This window comes from Coregonus clupeaformis, chromosome 33, assembly GCF_020615455.1.
Source record: "Coregonus clupeaformis isolate EN_2021a chromosome 33, ASM2061545v1, whole genome shotgun sequence".
NCBI lineage: Eukaryota > Metazoa > Chordata > Actinopteri > Salmoniformes > Salmonidae > Coregonus > Coregonus clupeaformis.
Window position 1 is genome coordinate 27,380,395 of NC_059224.1, and position 18,595 is coordinate 27,398,989.

Here is an 18,595-nt window from a genome sequence, read left to right on the forward strand (position 1 = left end):
AATATGTTTGTTGCATTTGTTGTTTCCAATAACTGTCTGATGTGAATCCTCTAATTGTTTTGTGATATTGGTATTTACATGTATCACTATACATACATACATTTTAATTTTTCATACCCCCAGTGGGAATCGAACCCACAACCCTGGCGTTGTAAACGCCATGCTCTACCAACTGAGCTACATCCCCGCCGGCCATTCCCTCCCCTACCCTGGACGACGCTGAGCCAATTGTGCGCCGCCCCATGGGTCAGGGGCGGCGCACAATGTCCTCATGTGTTTTGAGAAGATTTTCTCATTCTGAAATTTCAACTGTCTCTAGTTATCCCAAATGTTAATATACCCCAGTCGTGTTAATGTTATATACTTTTATTTTTGACTGACCTGACAGAACTTAATAAAGAGCTTTCCCATCCAAGATCCCAATTGCACACAAGCTGCTACACAATGTCAGCTTTTTTATATTGTTTTTTAACATGTCACTGAACACAATTGATGTCTACCAGGCTAGAACATAATTGCATTGTTTAACAATTGAATTATTTATTTTTTCTTAACAAAAATAATGAACCTTGCAATTTCTGAAGAAATCACTTACTACAGGTATTTAATTTGTACTTTCAAGTCTTAACAAAACTAGATTTGTGGCTCAAATGACACATTTCTCCAGATTATGGAGAGTAGGGGGTTAAGAATTAATCTTCATCTGATTGTCAATCCAATCCGTAAACTTTGATATTCTGGCATACACCCCTGGCTTCAAGGCGTTGGCACAGCCCAGACCCCAGGATGTCACGCCCTGGAGGACAAAGCTGTTCATGGCATGACACACCAGAGGGCCGCCACTGTCACCCTGGAAGAGGTCAAAAACATCATCACCACCATTATCATCATCACTCCAAAGCAGTTACGTTTCAAATCACTGTGGAAACTGCAGTTTACAACCAACCACACAGTCCTTACTGAAATTGAATGACTACTAGTTGTTGCTGAGCATGTATACCTGACAGCTGTCTGTTCCCCCTTCAATGTTCCCAGCACACATCTCATGGTCCTTAACTCTGTTGTTCAGGTAGGCAGGACGATTACACACTTTATTTTCTATTACAGGGAAGCCAGTCTCCTTGAGGAGCCCATCTCCACCAGTTCCTACAAACACAAAGATCAATGTTTCATGACAGAAAATATAGAAAATAATTGTACATTTGCATCAATAAAGTAATGGAGTCCTGGACAGAAGAATTACAGAAGAATTACTTAATTCTGTCTGATGTTATGAGTGCAATCATGAAGGAAAAAAACATGCATGACTCTTGTACCTTGTGTCTCTCCCCATCCTGTCACATAGCACTCTGTTCCAGGTGGTACCACGTAATCCTTCTCAGGTAAGCATGCTGGTAAAACCTTGTCATTTATGAGTGCAGGGCTGCAACCAATTACACAAGTATTTTTACAGCCTCTGACTTCCAAACAGCAAGACAAATATGACAAATTCGATTGAGTTTTTATTTTGTCATGGAATGGCCTCACTCACGTCTCTAGCTTCAGTAGTGCAATGTCTGTCCTGTCAGGTCCCAGGATCAGTTTCTGCAGGTTACGCTCCTGCTTGGACACTTCATTTGCTCTCTCTGTGTGGGTTCCCAAGAACACCTTGTAGGCAGATGGCCTCTTTGATCTAATACGCACAAATGTAGAAAGATGTACTTTTATTGAATCCATAATTAGGGCCTCACAGTGAACATGACTAAACAGTACTGCTGCTCTTCTGTTGTGTAAGAGGCTATCACTCCTACACAGTATATGTACAGCTGCTCTTCTGGTTGGTATACATTTATTGAGTATTATAAACTGGGCGGTTCGAGTCCTGAATGCTGATTGGCTGAAAGCCGTGGTTTATCAGACCGTATACCACGGGTATTACCAAACATTTATTTTTACTGCTCTAATTATGTTGGTAACCAGTTTATAATAGCAGTAAGGCACCTCGGGGGTTTGTGGTATATGGCCAATATACCACGGATAAGGGCTGTATCCAGGCACTCCGCATTGCGTTGTGCTAAGAACAGCCCTTAGCCGTGGTATATTGGCCATATACCACACCCCCTCGGTCCTTATTGCTTAAATAAACCTCAAGACAACTGAGTTGATACAGGCACTGATGAGGGCTGCTCTCTCACCTCTCCAGGCAGTGGGCAGCGGTGAGGACCCACTGAGGGGCGATCAGAGTTCCCCCACAGAAATGGATGCCAGTGCTGCAGGAGGACAGACAGAAGAGTGAAGAAGTGAGTTCTCCAAGAGATATATTGTTTTATCTTTCTGTATGGAAATATCAATATATTAATACAATTCATGAAAGGGAATGGGATGCTATCCTCCATACTTGGTCCTCAGGCTGATCTGCCAGGGCCATGAGTGGGGTTTGGACACACAGCCTCCAACGATGCGACCAAAACACCTCTTGGGTTTTGTAACCGGCTGCCCACATTTCAAGCCAGCTGGAGAGCAAAAATACAGTTTTATTGGTGCATTCCACAATGTAGACAGTAACCACATTAATCTGGATATAACAAGTTTGTTTCAGCACAGCCATATGTGTAATGATTAACAGAAACTGCATCTCAATGTAGGCCACATACCGCAATCTGGGATTTGGCAGTAGTCCCATTTTTTGCTTTTGTCTGTGGTGTAGCACCATGGTCCATTCACGTCATTGTCAGGGTTTCTGCAATTCTAACAGTGAAAAGGGACGCTGAATTAATAAAGTACATCTTCCCAAATGTCTCCTCTATCATATGCAGTACTTTCACAATATTGTCTGATTCAGATGTTATTATTTAAATGTCCAATGCAGCTGTTCTTATCTCAATATCAAATAATTTCTGGGTAACAATGAAGTACCTTACTTTGATTGTTTTCAAATAAAATTGTCAATTTTGCTAGGACTGTCTGGGAGTTGTCTGAGTGGGGAGGGGTTAACTGAGAACTAGCTTATATTGGCTGAGAGGTTTGGAACTCTCTCTTATTGGTCTATTAACTAATTTATTGCCAAAAGTCCATCACACCAAAACAGGCTGAATTTTCAGGAGGTCTTTTCACACAGCTCTTACACTAAAAGGGCATTATCATCATTTTCACAATTTCACAGAATTATTCCAACCTCATAGTGTGGAAATATATATAAAACACAGGAAAATCATGTTTTTGACTGAACTGGGCCTTTCAATACAGTACATCTAGTAAGAAAATTCCACGGACTTACGTTGGACTCCAGGCCTTTGTCAGGGTGGGATTCAGGGTTGAAGCTGGCGTGCTGATGGGGGCTCTGGGAGCTCCACCTCTGACATGTGACACCCAACATGGTCATGGAAGTAGGACCCCTGTATGTCTCCCCATTGCCCACCTTGCAATCTGAACGTCAACAGAAAACAATATCAGTATATAATATAATAAATTGTTCCCCTCAACATTGATAATGTAAGATGAATGAATGAATGAAAGGATTAAAGGATTAAAAAGGATGACCGGCTGAGGGTGTCTGAGAGGTTGGATTGGGCTGGTCAGGTTTGTCAGGCTTAGAAGTAGGCTTGGGAGCCATTGGGCATTTATCCACAGCGCAGAACTCCCAACGAACAGAGGGGTCAGTGGTGTAGCACCATGGAGCACGGTCGCCATCAGGGTTCCTACACAGGTTTCTTCTCAAATCGCTGTGAAACATATGTAAAAGACATGTCATCTAATGTCCTCAGACACTGAATATGACATATTACTTTATTTTGGCTTTAAATGCCAGGGATCTCACGATACGATATTATCATCATACTTAGGTGCCGATACGATATGTAATACAATTCTCGCGATTCTCACGATTCTATATGTATTGCGATTCGATGTACCAAACATATTGCTCACCATGTCTGCTGCAGAGACAAGAGAGAGCCATTTGAAAACAAGTTTTAATCAGTCATGGAAATAAAAGTGCTGAAAACATGTTGGCTCACCTTTTAAAAAGAAGATGGAGAACAATCTAGAGAAGGAGAAATAACTGAGGTTTTGCGCAGGTACAGCCGACTACCGCTAGGTAAGTTAAAGGGATACTTTGGGATTTTGGCAGTGAGGCCCTTTATCTACTTCCCCAGAGTCAGATGAACGCGTGGATACCATTTGTATGTATCTGCCTGCAGTTGCCACCCAAAAAATATATATACTGTATATACACTTGATACTTGGAGTCATAGAATTGATTTAATATCGTAAAAAATAATATTGCGAAACTCTACTATATCGATCCCCCCCCCCCCCATCCCTACTTTAAATTACCAGATAGTAGAACACATAAATAGAGCTATAGATGATCTAGATAGACATTAGAGATTTTATCTATTCTCTAGGCCTCACGCTTTTGGGAAGTCCTGAGGTGTCTTCTTGTGACTGTGAGGTGTCATCGAGCTCCAGGACTGGCATTTCTTCCCACTGATGGTCTCTGTCACCATGCCACGATATTCACTCCCGCTGCCCACATAGCAGTCTTCCTCAGCTGGAGCGGGAGCTGCGTCATCTGAAGATCAAAAAGCATATGAACCATGTTAACCACATATGAAATATGAATTTTGGTGAAAATGTAGGATGTATGGATTGGTAGTGGATGATATGAGTTTCATTATGTAGTTAATGTAAAGCAGTTTTAGCACTTGGGAAAGCTCTATATAAATCCAATGCGTTGACATCATCATCATCATAAGTGTAAAGTGACCTGGTCCAGGAACGTCTCCACAGCTAGGCACCTTGCAGTACTCCCAGCGTGTCTCTGGGTCTGTAGTGTAGCACCAGGGCATCCTCTCATTGTCTGGGTTCCTGCAGTAGTTCAGGTCCAGGCCTCTGACAGGAACACAAACAACCACTCATATAGGTTCGATCACAGTCAGTCTGTATCTATAAGACATTAAAACACTGATAAACGCAATGCTCTGTTCTTGCTTGAGTAAAAACAAGTTGCCCAATCTCGTGGGTGGATCTTACTTGCATGGGTAGTTGTCTGGAGTTCTGTTGTGCTTTTGGGGCGTCTGAGCTGCCCAGACCTGACAGGTTTTCCCAGATGTTGTCACAGCAACGGTTCCCCTGTAGGCACCGCCGTCGCCTGTGCTACAGGTGATCTCCTCCACCACCGTGGGAGGCTCAGAAGCTAGGGGAGAGGGAGAGAGAATGTAGAGTGAGGAGAACTCACTGGGAGTTAGTGAACTCATGTTTGAATCAGATTGTTTATTTTTATGTGAAAAAGCAGGGGTCATGGGTAGGGTCCTGCTTTTTGGTCCATAAATGAGGCACTGTGGTTTTACCAGCATTTCCAGCATTATCCTGCAAGTGTCGCTGCAGGTAGAAAATCCAAGGAAATATTCTGTAATTGACACAAGCTGACTTCAAACAATCAATCAATATCTGGTTGAGCTCGTGTGTTAGGGCGGGGGTATTGCCTGAGCCAGGAAAGGCGTAGCTTTGCAAATCTTGATCACACAAAACCTATTATTTGGCAAGGGAATACTATTTGTAGATCAGTCGTTCTACACCTCACTTTGCTCAAGCTGATCTTCTCCAGCAGACTTGGAAGTTGTAGATAGAAATTGGTCAATTAGGGGCAGTTAAAGGGGAGAGTCAATGAAACCATACATGGAAGTACAGTCTATATAAAAGAATAGTAAATGGAAAGATCAGAATATCCTGCAGGGACACTCGCTGCAGATGACAATAATATACACTGAGTATACCAAACACTAGGAACACCTTCCTAATATTGAGTTGCACCCCCTTTTGCCCTCAGAACAGCCTCAGTTCGTCGGGGCATGGACTCTGCAAGGTGTCGAAAGCATTCCACAAGGATGCTGGCCCATGTTGACTACAATGCTTCCCACAGTTGTGTCAAGTTGGCTGGATGTCCTTTGGGTGGTGGACCATTCTTGATACACACGTGAACTGTTGAGTGTGAAAAACCCAGCAGCGTTGTAGTTCTTGACACAAACCAGTGCGCCTAGCACCTACTACCATAACCCGTTCAAAGGTACTTAAATATTTTGTCTTGCCAATTCAACCTCTGAATGGCATATATGCACAATCCATGTCTCAATTGTCTCAAGGCTTAAAAGTCCTTCTTTAACCTGTCTCCTGCCCTTCATCTACACTGATTAAAGTGGATTTAACAAGTGACATCAATAAGGGATCATAGCTTTCACCTGGATTCACCTGGTCAGTCAATGCCATGGAAAGAGCAGGTGTCCTTAATGTTTTGTATACTCAGTGTATTCTTCAAAACCTGCAACATTAGGCTACTTTACTACAAACTAAAATGTGCAATAGACCGTGTTTGAAATCAAGAAATAAAAAAGCATCTCCATAATAACGGACAAATTCACTGACACAAACGACCAATATGTGAACAAGCATGGTCAAATGAAATAGTGAATTTGCCTAAAATAAATGGTTGGGAATTTATTTTGGACTAATTGGATAATTAAGTTAAATTATTATGGTACGCACATATTCTTTACGTAATATGTAATTGTTGTACTGTATGTGTGTGTATAGCTTTGTTCAATGTTGTGTTGTCTGAAACTTTGTTCCCCCTGCTGCTGTTGGACCAGGTCCTGTATAAATAAAGGTTAAATAAAACATTTTTAAATGACAATTTTATTTACACGTGGTGTAAGAAGGTGCTATATCGGCCTCTTGAGGTGGGATGATGAAAATGCGGGGTAGGGCCCTAGATTGGAGGCAAATAAGAGAAAAGACTAAAAGACATGAATGGGATGACAGTCGCTAGTAGGGTCATGGTAGGGTCAAGGTGGGCAAAGGGGACAGGGGAGAGATAGAGGAGATAGGGTGAAAGCTCACTGCAGCGAGGGATAGTGCAGAAGTCCCAGCGTTTGGAGAGGCTGGTGGTGAAGCACCAGGGTTTGGGGTCCCCATCTGGGTTCCTACAGTAGTTCTCCTCCAGGTACTTCTCAGGAAGACTAGAGGGAGGGAGACACAGAGAAAGGGACACAGAAAGAGGTAAAGAGGGGCAGATGACAGAGCACATGGTAAACATATAACCTGTAATATTTATCTGATATTACATAGAGAGAGAGACAGTAAAGGCTCTTACGCGCTGGGACTGTAGCCGTGGTTGTGAGGTTTCTGGGCGTCCCATCTCTGGCAAGTGTAGCCATTCTCAGTGGTAGAGATCTTTCCCCTGTAGTCCTCACCACTGCAGTGCATACATTCCTCTGTGGGTCAAACAACAGCACTTTAGAAGTAAAACAATTCCAAATTACACCTACTGTATTAACAAAGTGATGTTATGATGAGAAGAAGTGACAAAAAAAGCTGGTCAACTATTTGTTTAAAGATATATATACACTCTTAGAAAAAAGGGTTCCACTGAATTGTCTCCATAGGAGAACCCTTTTTGGTTCCAGGTAGGAATCTTTTGGGTTCCATGTATAACCCTCTGTGGAAAGGGTTCTACATGGAACCCAAAAGTGATCTACCTGGAAACAAAAAAAGGGCTTCTTCAAAGGGTTCTCCTATGGGGACAGCCAAAGAACCCTTTTTGGTTCTAGATAGCGCTTTTTTTTCTTCTAAGAGTGTAATCTGCTTTTGAGATTTTAACTTTTGTACCAACATGACATCAGCTGTTTTATCAGCTTATTGGCAGTGGGGACATAACAAGATATTAAGGGTACCGCTGCAGTCCTGGACGTTGCAGGTCTCCCACCTGGTCTCAGGGTCTCTGGTGTAGCACCAGGGGCCTTTGCTGTCGCCATCTGGGTTTCTACAGAAGTTGGACTCTAGGTCGGCTTTGGGGTGTGTTAACGGAGTTATGCTGTGGGAAAGATTCACAAGGATAATGTGAATTTACTTCTGCTGCAAAGAAATCTAACCTCAAGTTGCTGGTAGTAAATCATATATAAATAAAATACTTTATAGGAATATGATAAATATTGTAGGTGTGGGTGAGCATACTTGGGGTTATGTGGGTATTTTGATGCCCATCTCTGGCAAGTCTTCCCTGATTTTGTTTTGGACTTCGTCCCTCTGTAGTCCATACCGATTCCATTCACACACTCCATCAAGTACACTATAAAGACATAGAATAGCATGTATCAACAGTAGAAGGTGGGTGGCTTGGTTAGTAATCTTTGAGATTTTATTAGGCAAATTCAGAAGTGTACTAAACACCCCTCTTGGGTAATTAAAAAGCATCATCAGGCCTTTACTATCTGAGATGTTGTCAGATATGGTCAGTATGGAATTTGATATACCGTATGTACCTCCCACTGAAGGACTGATTGGACTGGGTTGTTTAGATAATCTGCATCACCTCTTCTGTTTGTTTACTGACACAGTCCAAACCTCTTAGTGGAAACTCCACAGAGGTTAGCTAAATATTAACTGAAAATAATGAGGACTAATACAATCACATGAAACTAACAGTCCTACATTTGTATTCAAATATTTGTAATCCATTATGTATTAATGATTATAGGAAGCCCTTTCAGGCCTAGCTACTTATCGAGAAAATCTGAAAAACTTTAGGACTTGCCTTTCTTTTCGTAGAGAGCTGTGCTGGCTCTTCTCAGAACTTCCTCTGTTTTGGTGTTTGCTGGTATTGTCAAACATTCTTGATCCTTTTCAATGTATATAAAGGACCTGCCAAGAAACATTCAGAATGAAATATGACTATGTAAATCATGTGTAAATCATTATCACTGTTCATGAAATGGCCATAAGCCTTATGTTACCTGCAGGTGAAATCTGTTTCAATGTTACACTTGATGGCACATTCTAGAACTGTGCCTACTGAGTACTCCCTCTTTACGATAGATATAATCCGGGCGCCCTCTGTTTTTGCATATTCATCCAGGACACCCGCACTGACTAAATGGACAAACAGATAAGAAACAATGAGTAAGACTGAATTTGCTTACAATTGCTCTGTGATGCAAAGCTAAAACGCAATGGTTTCAGGGCTAAGCTGCTGTTAAAGACCACTATAGAATGGAGGTTGCAACATGAAGTTATATTGACAGATTAGTCATTTGTGGAGTGGACATACACCACAGACAATTTTCAAAACAATTTACAAGTAAGAGAAAGACATAGAATAAATAAATTGTTGTGTGATGAACAGTGTTTTAACACCACATTGTTCCTATTACTGTATACTTATTCTCTTAAGTACGGTGCAAAAAAAAGTATTGTAGTTACTCATTCTTCCACTGTAGCCTACTTACACTACAGCAGTAAAGCTAGCCCTGTACAGTAGGCCAATCTACGAGAGTAATTACCCAGTAAGAAGAATAATACATACCATTTTATTAAACTAACTGCCTCAGTTATAAGGTTGGCAGAAGATAATCTTACAAAATGATTAGATTAAAGAACTAGACACAGGAACCTAAAACAAAACTTGAGTGAACAGATAGGACTCATTTGTGAATAAATGTTCAATTTGCAAGTATAAACACTGCGTTTGAGTCCTTCAGTTCACTTCAACTTAAAATGCGTAAAATGATGCCAGCTGTATCTTACCTGCAGAGAAAAGGGTGCCTAGCAAGAACACTGCTTTGTACAGGCCCATGATGCGACACTGTCAAGCAGTGCATACAAACTCACCAGTGGAATACGTTTTGTGTCTTTTTAGCAATGTCAGTTAGACAAATAGATAGATGTCACTCATCAGTCAATCATTGGCCTAACAAGGACATGGAGCAGAGGTCAGGCTGTGTTGGTCAATGGGCTTTTATTCCATTCACATACATAGTACTGTCATGATGTACAGTAGGCTACAGCTCCTCTCAGCCTAACTCTGATGGTGGAATCTTTCATCCATAACTCCTTTTTATACAGTATGAGGGATTTGTATTCTAATCAATAATGTTGTGTCATGTCACATCACTTGCATGCACAACCACATCTCAAAAACCCTATTAGAAATCAAAGGCAGAGGCAGAAGTGTTTAGTGACATGTTTTAGTGCATAAATCGATAGGTTTATGCAATAAATAAAAGTCGATTCAAATGCATCAACAACTAAAAAAATCTGAGCATTTAATTTCGATAACAAATTATCTGTGAATACTAGTTCTGTGAAAAATCGATATTGGTGGTTAATTATCAGCTAATAGAGACCAATGTCCTCTTTTGCAAACAGAACTTTACAAAACAACCTTTTGTAATTCAGTAATTCACTGAATGCCTCATTTCAGGTACTTGCTATTCTTTTTTGCAAGAATTACTGAAACGGCTCCCTCTCATTCACTCATTTTGCCTCAGCAATGAGTGACAGGGAAGGTGAGCTGAGAGGGGTAATTATAGGTATATCATGATACCATATCCTTAGTTGTAGGACTTTTATTTCACATTAGGCTTATTCTCTCTCTCTCTCTCTAGCAAACCTCTTCTTCCTCGATTAGGCTTCATTTTGGATACACGTCACCTGGGCGGGAAGTGGGAACGACATTACCTGGCTGCATGACACATAGATACATCTATATTTTTCACTGCACCTGCATGTTAAAAAACGATATTGTTGTTGGCCAATAGCCAATGTCAGATAGCCTACCTTATTTAGCCATCTTAGAAGAATTCATATCAGACGAAACTTCTGAAACTTTTGCCGCCGAAAGTGCCATTGTTTGGCGCCATACCACAGGATTCATTCAACCGTTCCTCCTTAAATTTGCAGGAAAGTTATTGACTATATGGTTCTCGAGACAATGGATACGACCTATTGTATACGGCCTTTTAAACGAATTAGTAATTTGTTAATTTAATGGTAGGCTAAACAAAGCAACTCATATTTTCTCTCATTGGAGGTTGATGTTTACAGTAACAGTTACCACTGGCGACAGATAAAACAAGAGTGTAGCTTACTCTTGGTAGAGACACGCCAAAGCGAAAGGAACTATCTATCTTTATTTGATTTAAAGAAAAAGGTACGTTTATATCTAACTATAATAAAAATGAATTGCTGTTTCATGGAATGTAGACTTTTCTACTAATAATGTCTTCAAAGACAACTCAAGTTTTTAAAAGTTAGAAACTTTATTTACTTTTTGGGGGGGATAAAGGTCCTATCTATAATGCACATATAATGTAGGATATTGTGCAAAACCTCACATGTGAGCTATTCAATTAAAACATTTAGGGTAATGAGGGGTAAGAAGTCCACCTGGATTCACCTGGTCAGTCTATGTCATGGAAAGAGCAGGTGTTCCTAATGTTTTGTACACTCAGTGTATACAAAGTTTGTAGCTATAACCTAATTAGATTATATAACTTTTTATAAAATTACAAAATATTAGATCAATTTACCTTGTTAATATTCAGCTGACTGGCTTTCTTGATGTCTATAGTATTCTCTCTGATATGCAATCTGATTTCTGCTCAGGTTATGGATGTGTCACTTCAACCTTAAAGGTCCTAAATGATGTCACCATTGCCCTTGATTCTAAGCAATGTTGTGCTGCTATTTTTATTGACTTGGCCAAAGCTTTTGATATGGTAGACCATTCCATCCGCCGGCTAAGGAGGATTGGTGTCTCTGAGGGGTCTTTGGCCTGGTTTGCTAACTACCTCTCTCAAAGAGTGCAGTGTATAAAGTCAGAATATCTGCTATCTAAGCCACTGCCTGTCACCAAGGGAGTACCCCAAGGCTCAATCCTAGGCCCCACTACTCAATTTACATCAACAATATAGCTCAGGCAGTAGGAAGCTCTCTCATTCATTTATATGCAGATGATACAGTCTTATACTCAGCTGGCCCCTCCCCAGATTTTGTGTTAAACACTCTACAACAAAGCTTTCTTAGTGTCCAACAAGCTTTCTCTGCCCTTAACCTTGTTCTGAACACTTCCAAAACAAAGGTAATGTGGTTTGATAAGAAGAATGCCCCACTCCCCACCGGTGTGATTTATATCTCTGAGGGTTTACAGCTTGAGGTAGTCACCTCATACAAGTACTTGGGAGTATGGCTAGACAGCTGCAGGCTAAGGTTAAATCTGGACTTGGTTTCCTCTATCGTAATCGCTCCTCTTTCACCCCAGCTGCCAAACTAACCCTGATTCAGATGACCATCCTACCCATGCTAGATTATGGAGACGTAATTTATAGATTGGCAGGTAAGCGTGCTCTCGAGCGGCTAGATGTTCTTTACCATTCGGCCATCAGATTTGTCACCAATGCTCCTTATAGGACACATCACTGCACTCTATACTCCTCTGTAAACTGGTCATGTCTGTATACCCGTCGCAAGACCCACCGGTTGATGCTTATTTACAAAACCATCTTAGGCCTCACTCCCCCCTATCTGAGATACCTACTGCAGCACTCATCCTCCACATACAACACCCGTTCTGCCAGTCACATTCTGTTAAAGATACCCAAAGCACACACATCCATGGGTCGCTCCTCTTTCCAGTTCGCTGCAGCTAGAAACTGGAACGAGCTGCAAAAAACACTCAAACTGGACCGTTTTATCTCCATCTCTTCATTCAATGACTCAATCATGGACACTCTTACTGACAGTTGTGGCTGCTTCGCGTGATGTATTGTTGTCTCTACCTTCTTGCCCTTTGTGCTATTGTCTGTGCCCATTAATGTATGTACCATGTCTTGTGCTGCTACCATGTTGTGCTGCTGCCATGTTGTGTTGCTACCATGTTGTTTTCAAGTTCTGTTGTTACATTGCTGTGTTGTCGTGTGTTGCTGCCATGCTATGTTGTTGTCTTAGCTCTCTCTTTATGTAGTGTTGTGTTGTCTCTCTTGTTGTGATGTGTGTTTGGTCCTATATTTATACATGAATAACTTTTTTTTTTATCCCAGCCCCCATCCCCGCAGGAGGCCTTTTGTCTTTTGGTAGGCCGTCATTGTAAATAAGAATTTGTTCTTAACTGACTTGCCTAGTTAAATAAAGGTTACATTTTTTTTATTTTTTATTAATACCTCAGAATCGTTGTGTTAGAGTGACTTAAAATATGTAGAGCTAGTGATCCCACATTATCCTATTAAAACCTCTACATTTCTCTTTCCAACTTGCACAGACCAGACATTACTCAAAAACATGCCATTATTAACAGAAGGTGATAATCAAGAGTATTTCATGAAGCGTCTCTGAGAGTAATAATGTCAGCTGACATACCCATGGACAACAACAGCCTGAGAACATGGCCAGCAGGTTCATCGTTTTAGCGGGAGGTAGACCTGGGCCAGGTACCACAACAGGAGCCACATAGCACTGGAACAAATGACATGGATAACCAGGGGACCCACCTGAACCCTCATGCAGCTGAGCTGGGCTCTAGTCCCCTGTCTCCATCCCATTCACTGAGCCATGATGCTGTCCTTAGAGAAAATCCACAGGAGGCTGCCTCAGACAATAACTCATCACTACAAACTACACAACAACTAATGCTACAGAGAGCTCTCCAGCAGGTCAGTAGTGTATTTAAACCATACAGTGAAGCCTACTATTGTAGACATGTTTGTTTCAAGTTTTGGTCTGAATTGCTTTTGCTCACTGATTTGATGCATGCACTCTTGCTTACCAGTAGGTGGCAGTAATATACCAATTTGCAGTTGAGATCAAACCTACTTGAGTTGAGGGTACTTTACCCACTTAAACAAATGTTACTTGCTACACTCTACTTGAAGCAGCATTATTGATCAATGTGTACATGTAGCACAGTAACCTTCATTCACACTGGCACTCTCATGTGAACTGCTTCCCTGCGCTGTTGGCGATCAGTTTAACATAGCACTAATCACACACTCACACACATACACAGTTAGTGCTGCTGTACTATTTATATACTATTCAACTACTCAACCAAGACCACTATTCACTTTATTAGCCTACTTATAAATAACATTCATACTTGACATAGCACATTCATTTACATTTTTGTCATTTAGCGAACGCTCTTATACAGAGCGACTTACAGGAGCAATTAAGGTTAAGTGCCTTGCTCAAGTGCACATCGACAGAGTTTTCACCTTGTCAGCTCAGGGATTGGGACCAGCAACCTTTCAGTTACTGGTCCAACGCTCTTAAATGCTAGGCGACCTGCCACCCTCATCATTTATACTGTATATCCTATGTGTACATATTCTACCACAACCAGGTTTATTAATATGTATACTACCTGCTGTATCCTGTGCATGTGACGAATAAACGTTAATTTATGTTGTGGTATAACATAGTGATGGTAAAGCTGTCAACAGACCCTGCTGTGTGTTGAGTGTTGTCTGTGTCTCCATCGGTGCAGGGCCCAGGGCAACAGCAGCTAGTTCAACAGCAGGTGGAGCAGCTGCACAGAGTTCTACAGGAGCAGAGCAGACTCCTCTCCCTCATGGGGCCAGGTGGGTACTGACTGACTGAGATCAACGTAAAACAACCACCATCAAATAGCAAATGCAAATTCATTCAGTGGAGAGGCATGAAATATGTTTACAAAGTAGTATTTTGTTACAAAGTGCAAAGTTAATTTTGTCCATTTAACTGTATTTGATGATCTTCCAAATATATTTAGTACGAAGGGACTTTCCGAAGTGTTGATAGCTTAGATATTGTCATTTGTTTTTGAGGTTACAAAGAAGATCATGTCAGCTCCAAGGCAATAACACAGTGTTCTGTTGGGTAATTTAAGAAACTACATGGAATTTCATCTTGTAGCAGCACTAATCTTTTCAGGCTAAACAGGTTTTTCTGAACTAATGAACAGCCACAGGTGTGTATAAGGACCGTAGAATAATCTCCAGTGATAAATCAGAGACATGTAAAGCACATGAAGCTGCTATACTGTAGGTGGCTTAACCTAACCTATCCCGCAGCTCAACTTACCCCATAACTTGGGTAAGTTGTGCAAAGAGACTACTTTTTTTGGACAAGCTATGTTTTCAAAACTGTAATGCTTACATAAATTCTGATTATTTCCAGAGATACACAACATTCTGCAATATATGTAGATATCTTTGTTAGAAAGAATACTATATTTCCCTTGACGGAGTGATGCTGAATGTACAAATCGGCTCAACTTACCCCACTCTCCCCTATCATTTGAATACTGTGTGAACATTGATTGCTTTTGTGGTGATATTAGTCCATGAGACCCCCATATTTGGGCCTGTAGTGCCTTGCGGTCGGAGGCCGAGCAGTTGCCATACAAGGCGGTGATGCAACCAGTCAGGATGCTCTCGATGGTGCAGCTGTATAACTTTTTGAGGATCTGAGGACCCTTGCCAAATCTTTTCAGTCTCCTGAGGGGGAATAGGCTTTGTCGTGCCCTCTTCACGACTGTCTTGGTGTGTTTGGACCATGATAGTTTGTTGGTGATGTGGACACCAATGAACTTGAAGCTCTCAACCTGTTCCACTACAGCCCCGTCGATGAGAATGGGGACGTGCTCAGTCCTCTTTTTTGTCCTGTAGTCCACAATCATCTCCTTTGTCTTGGTCACGTTGAGGGAGAGGTTGTTATCCTGGCACCACAATGCCAGGTCTCTGACCTCCTCCCTATAGGCTGTCTCATCGTTGTCGGTGATCAGGCCTACCACTGTTGTGTCGTCGGCAAACTTAATGATGGTGTTGGAGTCGTGCCTGGCCATGCAGTCATGGGTGAACAGGGAGTACAGGAGGGGACAGAGCACGCACCCCTGAGGGTCCCGTGTTGAGGATCAGCGTGGCAGATGTGTTGTTACCTACCCTTACCACCTGGGGGCGGCCCGTCAGGAAGTCCAGGATCCAGTTGTGTAGGGAGGTGTTTAGTCCCAGGATCCTTAGCTTAGTGATGAGCTTTGAGGGCACTATGGTGTTGAACGCTGAGCTGTAGTCAATGAATAGCATTCCACGTAGGTGTTCCTCTTGTCCAGGTGGGAAAGGGCAGTGTGGAGTGCAATAGAGATTGCATCATCTGTGGATCTGTTGGGGCGGTATGCAAATTGGAGTGGGTCTAGGGTTTCTGGGATAATGGTGTTGTGAGCCATGACCAGCCTTTCAAAGCACTTCATGGCTACAGACGTCAGTGCTACGGGTCGGTAGTCATTTAGGCAGGTTATCTTAGTGTCCTTGGGCACGGGGACTATGGTGGTCTGCTTGAAACATGTTGGTATTACAGACTCAGTCAGGGACATGTTGAAAATGTCAGTAAAGACACTTGCCAGTTGGTCAGCACATGGTCCTCTGTAGCTCAGCTGGTAGAGCACGGCGCTTGTAATGCCAAGGTAGTGGGTTCGATCCCCGGGACCACCCATACACACAACAAAAAAAAATGTATGCACGCATGACTGTAAGTCGCTTTGGATAAAAGCGTCTGCTAAATGGCATGTTATTATTATTATATTATGCTCGGAGTACACGTCCTGGTAATCCGTCTGGCCCTGTGGCCTTGTTAATGTTGACCTGCTTAAAAGTCTTACTCACATTGGCTACGGAGAGCGTGATCACATAGTCATCCGGAACAGCTGGTGCTCTCGTGCATGCTTCAGTGTTGCTTGCCTCGAAGCGAGCATAAAAGTGGTTTAGCTCGTCTGGTAGGCTTGTGTCACTGGGCAGCTCGCGGCTGTGCTTCCCTTTGTAGTCTGTAATAGTTTTCAAGCCCTGCCACATCCGACGAGCGTCAGTGCCGGTGTAGTACGATTCAATCTTCGTCCTGTACTGACTCTTTGCCTGTTTGATGGTTCGTCGGAGGGCATAGCGGGATTTCTTATAAGCGTCCGGGTTAGAGTCCCGCTCCTTGAAAACGGCAGCTCTACCCTTTAGCTCAGTGCGGATGTTGCCTGTAATCCATGGCTTCTGGTTGGGGTATGTTCGTATGGTCACTGTGGGGACGATGTCATCGATGCACTTATTGATGAAGCCAGTGACTGATGTGGTGTACTCCTCAATGCTATCTGAAGAATCCCGGAACATGTTCCAGTCTGTGCTAGCAAAACAGTCCTGTAGCTTAGCATCTGCGTCATCTGACCACTTTTTTATTAACTGAGTCACTAGTGCTTCCTGCTTTAGTTTTTGCTTATAAGCAGGAATCAGGAGGATAGAGTTATGGTCAGATTTGCCAAATGGAGGGCGAGGGAGAGCTTTGTATGCGTCTCTGTGTGTGGAGTAAAGGTGGTCTAGAGTTTTTTTTCCTCTGGTTGCACATTTAACATGCTGGTAGAAATTAGGTAGAACATGACTGTAAGTGGCTTTGGATAAAAGCGTCTGCTAAATGGCATATTATTATTATTATTAATATTAACAGATTTAAGTTTCCCTGCATTAAAGTCCCCGGCCACTAGGAGCGCTGTCTCTGGATGTCGGGCTCACTTGGGCCGATGGCCCAAAATTATTTTTTGGAAGGTCTATGTCCCTAGAGTTGGAAAGTGTGTGATAGCAGTGGACCAATGACAGCTCTCTGTGTGTTAGCACTCTTTCTTTCATTCCTCCATCCCATTCATGTTTCCATAGGGATTTTACCCTATGACAAACAATGTCAGTATACAACAAGTTATTGCTCCCTTATACCCTTTAATCATATAGAATTGGAAAGATTCACAGCTATCCATCAGACACCTTTTCAGAATGTTCAGGTCAACATAACTTTGACCTTTGACCTCTAGGTTACAGAGAATTACCTGTATAAATTTCTTTAAAATTTAAACCCTGATACATTTTAAACTTTGTTTGACAAGTGGTTCTAAAAGGTAATGAAATTATGTTTCAAATGATATATAATATAACCAAATTTGAAAGCACCAGCTACAACTATTGTTTCCAAAATCGCCCATATTGTGCCATTGACATTAGAATTTTGGAAGCTTAGCCATAGAAGTCCATGTAATGGGGCAGCAATGTTTTTGGATTGTAACTTTGGTGATAGAAGCACCACATTGCACACACAGCTAGAAAAGGGTTTTAAAAAGATTTGTAGATACAGGGCCATCACAGAATTCACGCATTAACCCCACAGAAGCCTCTTTCCAATATGGCCACCAAACAAGTCAATGGGGTCTTATTGGACAATTTCGCTTGTCCATACCTGTATGAAATAAAATTGTAGTATGCCTAAAAATATCTTAAAATGTTCATAGTGATGTAGAATACACAACCAGATGAGCTAGGTGTGCCATATATATAAATATGTTAAATTATTCACAGAATTGGGATAAGAATGTGCCCAAAAAGCTGTCTGAATCGCATATTTTTTTTACTATGTTATCCTATTAACTGTTTTCATAAAACAGAGGACTAGAAACTTGCCGCATACATTACAATGTCAAATTCCATAGGAATGCCAATACGTTTTCACCAGATGATGAGAGCAGCAAGCCATTACGCGTAGTTACTCTATATTAAGCTGTATTCTTACTATGGGGTCACAGCAGATTGGTCTGTTAATAGAATACTAAAAGTAATATAATTGGCCTCAACAAGCCCAACATTGGATTTTGCTACATTGTAATGGAATGTACGGGGCAGGTTTATAGTCCTCATAATGAAAACAGCTACTAGGATAACATTGTTTATCATTTTAATCAGCTCACATCCATGACTATTCACATTTACATATCCATTTTACATATTTGAAGATT

General features: G+C 41.6%; 2 protein-coding genes across 2 annotated transcripts in view; one reads left to right on the forward strand and one right to left on the reverse strand.

Annotated features, from left to right (window-relative positions):
• Positions 1-350: 350 nt before the first annotated feature.
• plg (plasminogen) lies at positions 351-9,665 on the reverse strand. Its single transcript, XM_041860614.1, has 19 exons — positions 9,559-9,665; positions 8,769-8,904; positions 8,570-8,676; positions 7,990-8,104; positions 7,710-7,849; positions 7,130-7,250; positions 6,877-6,995; positions 5,014-5,176; positions 4,748-4,872; positions 4,393-4,552; positions 3,520-3,701; positions 3,257-3,405; positions 2,634-2,727; positions 2,378-2,492; positions 2,175-2,249; positions 1,532-1,672; positions 1,317-1,423; positions 1,001-1,146; positions 351-850 (listed from the first exon to the last, which is right to left on the reverse strand). Exons 1-19 carry the CDS (start codon positions 9,605-9,607, stop codon positions 686-688), a joined length of 2,409 nt encoding a protein of 802 aa, XP_041716548.1. The 5' UTR covers positions 9,608-9,665; the 3' UTR covers positions 351-685.
• Positions 9,666-10,486: 821 nt separating this feature from the next.
• The window catches only part of si:ch211-140l13.3, a 32,590-nt gene continuing 24,481 nt past the window's right edge, over positions 10,487-18,595 (forward strand). The window contains exons 1-3 of the mRNA XM_041860613.2: positions 10,487-10,963; positions 13,070-13,460; positions 14,294-14,387. Coding sequence (XP_041716547.2) covers positions 13,278-13,460; positions 14,294-14,387 — 277 coding nt within the window. The 5' untranslated portion in view covers positions 10,487-10,963; positions 13,070-13,277. The remainder of the gene's footprint in view (positions 10,964-13,069; positions 13,461-14,293; positions 14,388-18,595) is intronic.